The sequence below is a fragment of the Uranotaenia lowii genome, chromosome 3 (genome assembly GCF_029784155.1).
Source record: "Uranotaenia lowii strain MFRU-FL chromosome 3, ASM2978415v1, whole genome shotgun sequence".
Classification (NCBI taxonomy): domain Eukaryota; kingdom Metazoa; phylum Arthropoda; class Insecta; order Diptera; family Culicidae; genus Uranotaenia; species Uranotaenia lowii.
Genome location: NC_073693.1, coordinates 256267679 through 256279217, shown reverse-complemented (window position 1 = coordinate 256279217; position 11539 = coordinate 256267679). Strand labels below are relative to the sequence as shown.

The following is an 11539-nucleotide window of genomic DNA, read 5'->3' as shown; positions in this document are numbered from 1 at the left end:
GCTCTTTTTTGAATTTTTGAATAGTATTTTTCAAAAACTATTTGCTAAATACTTGCACAAGTGATAGGGGAGCAGGAGTAGAAATTTTTCTTTTTCTCGTCAAATCGATTTTGCGTAGTCTTGTTCCCGAAAAGAATGTCAATTTTTACTTTGTTTTCTAAGAAAGTTAAGATTTTTATCACTAAATTAATTATCTCGTTAAGTAATTTTAGCAAATATAACTGCAAATTCCGAATCTTCAAATCTAAGAAAATGAAACTATTACAAAACTGAGTCACATGACTATGACCACCTGATTCTAATGTTTTGATATGATATGGGACACATTTCGGTGTTCCGAATAATCGAATCCTAACTCAAACTGTCCAAAGATTATCAAACTTATTGAATTTTATCCTTCCCGGCCCACAGGACACCTGAAAGGACGACGCGGATCACAGGAACACCCTAATTGCCAAGATGTCAAATCTGAAGAAGATTGCCGACGAGGACCGGGAGTCCAAGTTCGGATATGTATTTGCCGTATCCGGTCCCGGTAAGTTTGTTTTCATGATATCATAACGAGCGGAGAAAATCCAGTTCTTCCCGAAAAAAGATGTGTTTCTTCGTGAAAAAAAAACCCGAAAATCAGAAAACCATAGAAAATAAATTTGAGGCTGTCCCACGAAGTCACATGACTTGTATGTGTATGTGTGCTTTGGCTGATTACGCAGAGCTCCCCAATACAATGGAGGCGTTTACAAGATGGGTGGCCTCTCAAACAACACACCACTGCTGTCCAGATGAAACACCCACTCGCTGCTGCTGCTGCCCTTACGGTTGTGCTAGTGGGGGTGATGGAAGATATTCCATTGCACGATGCCTGTTTTCCGATGTCATGTTTTTAATCAGTCAAAATATGCCTACGTAAATTTAGCCATTGACAGGATATGGAATCAGCGAGATTTAAAATTTCGGAAATTGATTTCGAAATTCAAGGTTTTACGAGACACTCTGTATAGGATTTTCTGATTTTTTTTTAACATAATGATTAGTATTTTATTTTCGCCGATCATGTTATGCAATGGTTAATAACCCGTTTCTTATTTAAATTTAAAAAAAAGTTGCAGGAGTACTTTTTCAAGAAATTATAGACCGCTCAATTTTTTTTTAAATTTTAGTGACTTTCAGAAATGTTTTTAACGTTGTTTTTTTTTCATTTTTTAAGAGACATAATATTAATGAATTGAGGAAATTTATAAGCTTGGTGGAATTTTACTTTTCAAGAAAAAATAACACAGTTCTGTTAACTTGAATCTTAAAGCAAATTTTAAAAGCTGATATTTTGGATTGAGCTACATTGTGTTTTTAACTCCGTTTAACTCAAATACAACAGCCAACTTGATCTGAAAACTGGTTGATTACATTAAATTTGTTTTTGTAATTTCGAAAGATGTAGGAATGTCCAGGATTAGTTTTAGTATGTTCGAAAATCGTTCAAAAAAATTATAGAACAAAACAACAAATTAAAGCTTTTTTGAAGGTTTAATAAGAAATGGAAAGTGGAATAAAAAAGTGTATGCCTCTGTATGCCCCCATCATATTTGTCAAATGCCTCTATCCTCAAATAACAGGTAAAATAGAAAAAAAATATTTTTCCGACCTAAACTTCGAATCTTAGCTCTAATCAACACCGTAAGATAGAATTGAATTGAATTAAAGCAGATTTGATAGAGTTTTTCTTATGGTTGAACTGATTCCATAATATGGTAACTCTAACTTATGTTTTATTCCATTAAATTATAAAAGACGTAAATTTGACATAAAATTACAGCCTCGTCATATGAGAATTATCAGTTTCAAGTATTTTCAATGAAATTATACGAAAATATTGCCAGAGAATCTGAAATTTTAATTAAAACATAATTAGGCGCATTTAGCCCGTATGATTCGAGGTTCGGCAATTTAGACAACTTGAAAAAAAATCGTTTTCTCGAATACTGAAGGAAATTTCAACACAATAACTACTCCAATGTATAGAAAACAGATGTCTGCACATGTGTATATAGTTCTTGTTCACATATTTAATGGAATATTTGATGAAATCAGTATTCTGCTTAATAGGCAAATATATCCTGCTTCTCCCCTATTCATTTAAAGTGACGTACACACAAAATTTTCGAGGCCGGAATTTAGCAAAATTTTGCTCAAATTTGACCAGCTAGAAACTTAGCAATCAATTTAGCAATATTTTTTAACTAAAATTTTAGCAAACGAGAAAAAAAGTTAGCCGCCGCTGTTTTACTCATATTTTTAGCAAAAACCGGAGAAAAAGATTGCCCGGATCCGTAATTTCATGTTCTGTTATTTTTTCTCTGGAGAATCAGGGGAATGTTTGATTATTGAGTAGAATACACAAATTTCATTCACTTATAATTTATTTTTAACATTAAAAAAAAATCACACTTTTTGTAAAACGGAAATTCCGATCCTGGGAACGCACCTACTGGCTAGCGAAATCCCATGCCATCTTCATTAAAGAAAGCACCGGGGTGTTTGCCGGATGCAGCTTGTTTCCAGTTGTGGTCCTTCTTTATTGCCGGAGTGTTGCGGGTTTCGTGTTGCAGTTTTAACCTGGTAGAAAAAAACAAACACACAAATTTGAAATTTAAAAATTGGACAATCTAAACATTTCAAGATCGGACCTTACCTGTAAGCATCCGGTGTCGATTCAGATATCATTTACTCGCGGAGTAGGCCACCACAAGAAACACCACCAACGAACATCCGGAACCGCACTTAATCGCGACAGCTTTTTGTTTTTCTCCCAACTGGCGCGGCGGCTGCTGTCTGTGAACAAAGCGGCTGAAAAACCTTCGTTTTACTAAAATCTAGTAAAATGACCTTTTTTATTACTAAAATCAAGTAAATGTAGCTTTTTGCTAACTGAACAGTAAAAAAATATTTTTGCTAACGGAAAGTAACAGCGAAATTTTGCTAAGTGGAGCCCCGAAAGTTTTGTGTGTAATGAAATGTACCGCATCTTTTTTTCTTAGCGACATCTAGTGGCTGGAGTAAGATATTTTGTTGGCGAAGGTTGTAAAACAAACGGTTAGCATTATTTAACAAACCGCTCCATCTGATTTTGAATTTATAAAAGCTTTTATTTACAACTTCTTTTAAACTTCGTCAAAAATCTTGTACTTTATACAACTGTAGCTTTTTTCTTTGAAGTCAAAATCAGTCGCACTCTTCGAGAAAGATAATCACTGATTTCAAACCTTTATTATCGAATATTAATTGATAAATAATGCCCAAATTTTCTGCTGATGAAGTGCTGATGAAATAAATACATAGTTGCATATGGTGCAATCAGCGCTAAAAAGAAGATTATGAAATCTGATCTACAAAACATGTCATATATTAAATAATAGAATAATATTATATAATATATGATGTATGTTATATAACATTTAATCTTTGAATAAACTGCTCTTTATAAAACAGTATATGAGAAATCCCGATACTGCAACAGAAATTCTATAGAATAAATACCTATAAAAAATTGCTATCGTCTCATTTTTAAATTCCGATCATATTCGTGGCTTTTTTTTTAAATGCAATGTCTATCAACATAATAAAAAAATAAATTATTTCACTTCCAGTCGTAACGGCCGAACGTATGTCCGGTTCCGCTATGTACGAGCTGGTTCGTGTCGGTTACTTCGAGCTGGTCGGAGAGATCATCCGTCTGGAGGGTGACATGGCTACCATTCAGGTATACGAGGAAACGTCCGGCGTTACCGTTGGTGACCCGGTGCTGCGTACCGGAAAGCCACTATCGGTCGAGCTAGGCCCTGGTAAGTTTTAATTTTTCTTTCCATTGGAATCGTTACTAAACATGACCCATTCATTCATTCAGGTATTATGGGTAGCATCTTTGACGGTATCCAGCGTCCACTGAAGGATATTAACGAGCTGACCAGCTCCATCTATATCCCGAAAGGTGTGAACTTGCCCGCTTTGTCCAAAACACAAAGCTGGGGATTCCAGCCGTTGAACGTGAAGGTTGGCTCGCACATCACCGGGGGAGATCTGTACGGTCTTGTTCACGAGAATACCCTGGTCAAGCACAAACTGATCGTGCCACCCCGCGTGAAGGGTACGGTGCGCTACATTGCGCCACCTGGCAACTACACTGTAGATGACATTGTGCTGGAAACGGAATTCGATGGTGAAATCAACAAGCACAGCATGTTGCAGGTGTGGCCTGTCCGTCAGCCCCGTCCAGTGACAGAGAAACTGCCCGCCAACCATCCGCTGCTGACTGGACAACGTGTGTTGGATTCCTTGTTCCCTTGCGTCCAGGGTGGTACCACTGCCATTCCCGGTGCTTTCGGTTGTGGAAAGACTGTCATTTCCCAGTCGCTGTCCAAGTACTCTAACTCCGATGTCATCGTTTACGTCGGTTGCGGAGAACGTGGTAACGAAATGTCTGAAGTATTGCGTGATTTCCCTGAACTCTCCGTGGAAATTGACGGTGTCACTGAGTCTATCATGAAGCGTACTGCCCTGGTTGCCAACACTTCCAACATGCCTGTCGCTGCTCGTGAAGCCTCTATCTACACTGGTATCACTTTGTCTGAATACTTCCGTGATATGGGTTACAACGTATCCATGATGGCTGATTCCACCTCCCGTTGGGCCGAAGCCCTTCGAGAAATCTCCGGTCGTCTCGCTGAAATGCCTGCCGATTCCGGTTACCCAGCCTATCTGGGTGCCCGTCTGGCCTCCTTCTACGAACGTGCCGGTCGCGTCAAGTGTCTCGGAAATCCGGAACGTGAAGGTTCGGTCTCCATCGTCGGTGCCGTATCGCCACCTGGTGGTGATTTCTCCGATCCCGTTACTTCGGCCACTCTGGGTATCGTACAAGTGTTCTGGGGTTTGGACAAAAAACTTGCCCAGCGTAAGCACTTCCCCTCGATCAACTGGTTGATTTCTTACAGGTATTTACTCGCTTGAATATAAAAGATCGAAAATTCTAAAAGTATTTATTCTTTCCAGTAAATACATGCGTGCCCTGGATGACTTCTATGACAAGAACTTCCAAGAGTTTGTGCCATTGCGTACCAAGGTCAAGGAGATCCTGCAGGAAGAAGAGGATCTGTCCGAAATCGTGCAACTGGTCGGTAAGGCTTCCCTGGCCGAAACCGATAAGATCACTCTGGAAGTGGCCAAACTGCTGAAGGACGATTTCCTGCAGCAAAACTCGTATTCGGCCTACGATCGATTCTGTCCGTTCTACAAGACGGTCGGCATGCTGCGAAACATGATTGGCTTCTTCGATATGGCCCGCCATGCCGTGGAAACAACCGCCCAGTCCGAGAACAAGATCACCTGGAACGTGATCCGAGATGCGATGGGCAACATTATGTACCAGTTGACGTCCATGAAGTTCAAGGCAAGTACTTACCAATATTTTTATGTTTTTTTTAATGTTAACCTTGCACTAAATACCTAGATGGAAAATCAATCCTAGTTTGTAACCTAATTTGCGCGAAGAAGAAACTAACTTTTCTGGAAGCTTTCATTTTGAAAATCGAGAATTTAAATTATTTTTCATTTACACATATTAATTGGGTATATAAATGGGGAATGTAAAAATAAGGTTGAGAGTAGCAACATACATAAACCACATGTTTCCGTCACTCACTACACACTCCTACGCCGTTTGGCCTAAAATCATTTGGCTTAAAGCAGTCTGGCATAACGCCGTTTGGCATAAAATTATTTGGCATAATGGCTGTTTGGCATAATGGTCATTTGGCATAACAGAAAGGTGAATTTGAAATGAACTTCCCATGCATGTTAAACTTTTATCACGTTTTGGCTAGTTCTTTTTTTGAAAACCAGTGAGCGCTCCAATAAGTTTGATGTCAAGCGTCAAGTGTTTGTCCCTGATAGAAACTCTCACACTAGCCACTAGATGTCTCTGTCTTCGATGTCTGATTGAATTATTAAATTTAAAGCATGTTTCGAGAACAAACTTTAAAACTGTGATTTCTGTAGAACCCGCCTGGTTTTTTTTTATCACATTAGAGTTTTTTTTTTTATAAAACCATAAATTTATTTTCAACTATTTATCTGTTCTCCACAGGACCCGGTGAAGGATGGCGAAGCCAAGATCAAGGCCGATTACGATCAGCTGTACGAGGACATGCAACAGGCTTTCCGTAATCTGGAGGACTAAACCGACACCGAACCATGTTGCATAATTCGTCCGAAATTCCTTAAAACAGTTTTATTGTTTTTTTTTCATTTACGATCAAGATGTGCTGCTGAGACAAAATTTAAGGAAAATAGAGCTAATCCATACAGCAACTTAGAGCAACAAAAAGTAACACAAACAACATAAATTGTTATATCTTCTGGAAGTTTCCGGGAAAACGCTAGATCAGGTACCCACAGTCAAAGGGTCCTAAGGGAAAAAAGGTCAGCCGCATGACCTTTGACAGGAGTTAGGGTTAAAATTATTTACACACATGTCATACAGAACCATGCTTAGAGAGTGAAGAAAAAGATGTAACATTTTAGCAGAAACGGCAGAAAGGGAAGCATTCAGAGCTAGAGACGTGGTGAAATATTGGATAAGAAAATGAAGATCTTACGGCTCGAGAGTCAATAATCAAAGGGGAACCAACATCATCAAAAAAGAAATAAAGACAAAAAAAGACTCTCAGCCTCGTACTAGTTTGTGGCGTCGCGAAACGTACAATAATACTTACCTTAAGGAAGCATATTTAAAAAAATGTCTTTATGTCACACCACGGATAATGGAAAAAAAATAGAAGAAACTTTCGATTGCACTAGAAAATATATAAATGTTCAATAAGACTATGCTGTAAGAAAGATATAAATAATCATCTAAAAAGTTTTACTATAATTAAGATAATCATGTTGTTATATTGCTTTATTTAGTTGGTATATGTTTACTTTTAATTTTGTAGTCGTTTTTTTCCATGTGAAGATCGCTGACGGAAACGTCGGAATGTGGATTGACTGTTGCGCTGGTGAAACAGCAACCAGTTCAGTTTAAATTGTTTGAAATATTAAAAAAAACCTGTCTCTATAGTGAACGGATGTATCGTTTTAGGGCATAACCCAATGAGAGAAAATAAATCCTCTATTAAAACTACAATTTGCGTTTGTTTTTTTTCCGTATTTTGCTGACGAGCAAAATAAGGGAAACAAATTATTTCGAATAATTTTTGAAATCCAGCATCCTTCGATTTTATATCTAAATCCAGATTCTTCAAAATAAGAGAATTGTGGAAGACTTCAAACATATGTAAGGTCAGAGAACGGTCATCCAAAATACGAGAATGTTTGTTTCTATGTTGAATATATTCATGATCATTTGTTACCTAATTGAAATGCTTAAATTGGATTGTCATCCCATAAATAATGAATCCTTCGACTAAACAGGCGCATCTATACTTTATATTTTGCAAACAAACAAATCAAATCACTGTGACTGGGACTCTGCTTAAGTATGTAATTGATAAACTGTTGATATGATAATTTTTTTTACCTTCGGCTTTGCCATTACACAGGTACCGATTTAAATTCTTTTTTTCTTATGATCCAATACATTCACAACGTTAAAGTACAACCGCGCTCTGGCGATGTCGATGGGCCTTCGACCGGCCAGGTTGCGCAAACTCCCATCGGCCTTTGCCTCCAGAAGAATTTCCACAGCCCGTAATTGATTCTGCTCTACGGCATAGTGCAGTGGAGTTTCGCCGCGACAATCCTTGAGATCGACGATTTCCGAAGCACCTTCCTTGGACCTGAGACTTCGATTCAGCAGCAATTTTATGACATTCAAACGACGGGCTCGGCAGGCCAAATGTAGTGCCGTGGCGCCAGATTTCGTGCGAGCCGTAAGATTGACGTTTTGATCTAGCAGGATGTTCAACATTTCCATGTTACCATGCAAAGCTGCCACATGTAGGGCTGTGTGTCCTTCTCCGTTGGTCGCGTTCAGATTAAGTTTTGTAGGAGCAGTAGATTTGGATGCGAATGGTTTACTCAGTAAATTGTAAAAATTGGCCGATTCGTTAAGACATCGGGAACAGGTACATAAGGGATGGCAAACTTTATCGGACAGTAGATCTTTGTTAGGGGAAGACGATTCGATGAGGCCGTCCGATGGAAGAACATCTAATCCAAGATAGTAGCAAGCTAGTTTATTGTCGTAAGCCGAAATTGCAGCAATGGCTTTATCTATTCGTTTCATCTCTTCTATGTTGCGGTATTCAACATAAGTTTCATCATCCAGAAGATCCTCTTCCGATATGAGCACGTATTCATCATTCGTGGCTGGCTTGGAGCTCCCTTTCTTCAAACGTTTTTGTTGAACGAAATATGCGTCTCTCAGCATCTTACTGATTTTGGAATTATGGGCATATTTGAAAGGAGTAGCTCCCACACGGTTCGGAATATTGATAGCTGCTAAATGTTCGATCAAAGTTTCTACAATTTCTGAAAAGCCCCATCGTGCGGCGTAGTGAAGTGAAGTTTGCCCTAGCTGTGTTTGGGCATTGATATCGACGTGAATTTTCATATGCTCGGAAAAATAAAGTAGTGCTTTAACACATCCACTGTGCCCATTTAGACAGGCTAGATGGAGGGAGGTGTGCAGATCGTTGCTGGTACTATTTATGTTTATTCCGGCATGCAACAGCAGCAGAAGCAGATTTTGATGGCCATTGGCTGCGGCGTAATGTAGAGCAGTCCAGTTCTTTGCATCAACGGCGTCAACATTCGGTTTCAGATTCAGAATGATAGTGAGCAATTTCGGACTGCCAAGGGTCGCTGCCAAGTGAATAGCCGTTAAACCGTTTTGATTACGGTCGTCTATGTGTGGATGATATGGAAGTACTTCACATCGACTGCAACTGCAAAGCGGATGACATTTTAGTGCAGTTGTGCTAGGCTCGTTGTTGTTGAAATCTTGGAAAATATCCAAAATCTCATCCTCTTCATTGTTTTTCATCAGCATAAAGAGGTAATTCAGAAATTGATCGGAATTTTTAAACTGCATCTCTCGAAACTTTTTGATTTTGAGCTCTTCGTTAGGCATAAGATCTATGCCCAAACGCTGAGAACGTTCAATACTACAACAATTTATGTACACAATAACGGCTTCCAGAGTGGTGATCAGATAGCTTTTTTGGCCGTTTTGATCCTTCTCCATGGTTTCTGATAAATCGTTCAATTGAAATTCTTTGAGAAATGTAAGATTCATTATCCAGTTTGATAATGCTGAAATGTAAAACAAAGAAAATAAATATCAAAAGACAAAAGAAAAATCGAAAATATCATGCAAGCCCACCTGTTTTAATGATGATGAAAATAAGCAATGGAATAACATCGTCAGTTGTGGCTAGCTTACCGCTCATTTTGCCATTCCATTCGGAATGTTCTTTGGAAATGGTCTCGAAAGCCCTTTTCAAACAAGCCACCTTATCAATGACTGTGCGACAGTCATCAATGCGTAGCAACTCTTTCTTCACCAGGGGAATGACATCACCGTAGCAGCGTTTCAGGTTCATCTCGGCTATGTGTATGTCCGAGAGGTTCCTGATAGTCTTATTGAAGCTTTCTACTTGATCCAGTTGGCAAACATTGATCACATCGCGTACATGGTCGTACAGTTTATCCATCATGTAGCTTTCAACCGCCAGCTTTACATTTCCTTTGAGGGTGAAATCTTTCTGGCAGCTATCTTTGAGTTGACGATTCTGCAAGATTATCTCCAGACATTGGATATACAATTTCCTGACATCTTCTTTGTACTGCTGCAGATGCCATTGAGAGAAATCACTTCGCGCTTTGACAAAGGACTGAACAATGGCATCAATTTTAGTGAAGACATGTCGTGATCTCGGCACAGATCGTATAAACTCAACAGCATCCTGCAGCTTGTTTATCATAAACAACTGACCGATGTTATCTTCTAGAGTCAAGCCGTAGGGCTTCGTATCACAAAGAGGTCTTTCCGTGCACCAAACTCTAAACTTCAAGCCATCTTTGGTGTAGAAAATTTCCTCGAAAAGAATAGTCACTTTAAAGGTTTCGCTAACCAAAAGCCGGCCATTGCGACGGATATCGATACACGATAGATTGGTGAAATGTGTCTCCGGTAGTTCTTCGTTGGGAACCAAAATTTGAGCAAGCAAAAAAATCCTGATCCCCCAGGCATTTCTCGTTCAGAGTTCCGCTACGTGGAATACATATGATCCAACCTTCAATTGGTGCAGTATCCAGAAATATCTGGTGATCCTTCTGCAGTTTTCGGTAGAATGGATTTTTCGATAGGTCTTCGTCGTATTGTATATCCATAATCTGAAAACATGAAACTTATTTAGTTACTCGATTAATTAAAATATCCGAATACCAACCAGATATAATACTTTATCATTACTATTAGAAAGAAATAAATTTACATTCTTTATTAGCTGAAATAGTTGTCTTTGTCGCTTAGTGCAAGCCACTGAACTACATCGTAGAACGGTCTGAAACATACGTGCACAAATAAATTTACATTACTAAGTCATCCTCGTCTTGTTTTCCATTGGAGGAGGTTTCATTCCACTTACCTGCTAAGCAAGAATGAATAGTCTATCACTCACTACGCTATAAAGGCTTAGCCACCAGAAGTGAACAAACACAATCGCTTTCTCACATTTTAAGCATTTAATACTTTTTCTGCATCACTTATTGTACGGCATAGAACAAGCAATTGCTGTAATCGTTCGAAAAACTTCACCACTGCCATTGACTTTTTTCCAGCCCAGAAAGAACTGCGTAATCACAATTATTCATTCTTTAATGTCGCTGATAAGAATTATGCAATATGCTTCCTGTTAGCTACCGTAAACTTGAGGTTTGTATGCCGTGAACTTGAAATATTTGGGATAGTGATAATACTGGAATTAAGTGGAAAGATTCGCGATAATAACAAAACAGCACTAAACCACTACTGATTTTTTTCTGTAAATTTCGAGCTGACGGCTGAGGAATGGACTGGGCTGCCCTCTCGTGATCGGTATTTGAAGCTTCTAAAATAGAGTAAAGCTGTCTTTATCGGAAAGAAATTTGGGGTTTGTTTTGATTTTGAATTCAAATCGAAGCGGTGTCCGAATTTACCTGTTTTTTGAAATTCAATAAAAAAGAAATGTTTTTCATTGTGAAATGCCTCAGTAGCGTTTTGTGTGCTTGGGAAGTTAGCTTTAAAATTAAATGGTTTATAATGTAATGCTAAATATATTGTGAATTTTCTGACGATTTACGCGAGTTGCAATTCGTTTGTTTATAGCGGTTGCGCGGAGGAGTCTACAGCAGGGAAATGGCTGCTTTGGTAAGATCATAATTTGATTACGATTAATTGATCACTAATTAAGAAATTTATCTACCTGCAGGTAATGTGAACCAAAAGTTGCTGAACATGGTGAATTTTCCTCATCCTACATTTAGGTACATATTTCATACCATA

The 11539-nt window shown here is 38.6% G+C and overlaps 2 protein-coding genes and 1 long non-coding RNA gene across 3 annotated transcripts; 1 reads left to right on the top strand and 2 right to left on the bottom strand.

Annotated features, from left to right (window-relative positions):
- The first annotated feature begins 403 nt into the window (after window positions 1-403).
- On the top strand, window positions 404-7177 carry LOC129755875 (V-type proton ATPase catalytic subunit A). The gene is made up of 5 exons (XM_055752566.1): window positions 404-535; window positions 3645-3839; window positions 3902-4985; window positions 5044-5440; window positions 6137-7177. Exons 1-5 carry the CDS (start codon window positions 460-462, stop codon window positions 6227-6229), a joined length of 1845 nt encoding a protein of 614 aa, XP_055608541.1. The 5' UTR covers window positions 404-459; the 3' UTR covers window positions 6230-7177.
- Window positions 2400-2983, bottom strand: LOC129755876 (uncharacterized). Its single transcript, XR_008739344.1, has 2 exons — window positions 2690-2983; window positions 2400-2613 (listed from the first exon to the last, which is right to left on the bottom strand). It is a non-coding gene; the product is annotated as an uncharacterized LOC129755876 (long non-coding RNA).
- A 280-nt stretch (window positions 7178-7457) lies between the features above and the next one.
- On the bottom strand, window positions 7458-11037 carry LOC129754147 (ankyrin repeat domain-containing protein 27-like). Its single transcript, XM_055750031.1, is given in 5 exon segments — window positions 7458-9306; window positions 9377-10226; window positions 10228-10389; window positions 10446-10559; window positions 10644-11037. Coding segments are annotated over 3 exon segments (2715 nt in total). The 5' UTR covers window positions 10387-10389; window positions 10446-10559; window positions 10644-11037; the 3' UTR covers window positions 7458-7600.
- Window positions 11038-11539: the final 502 nt, after the last annotated feature.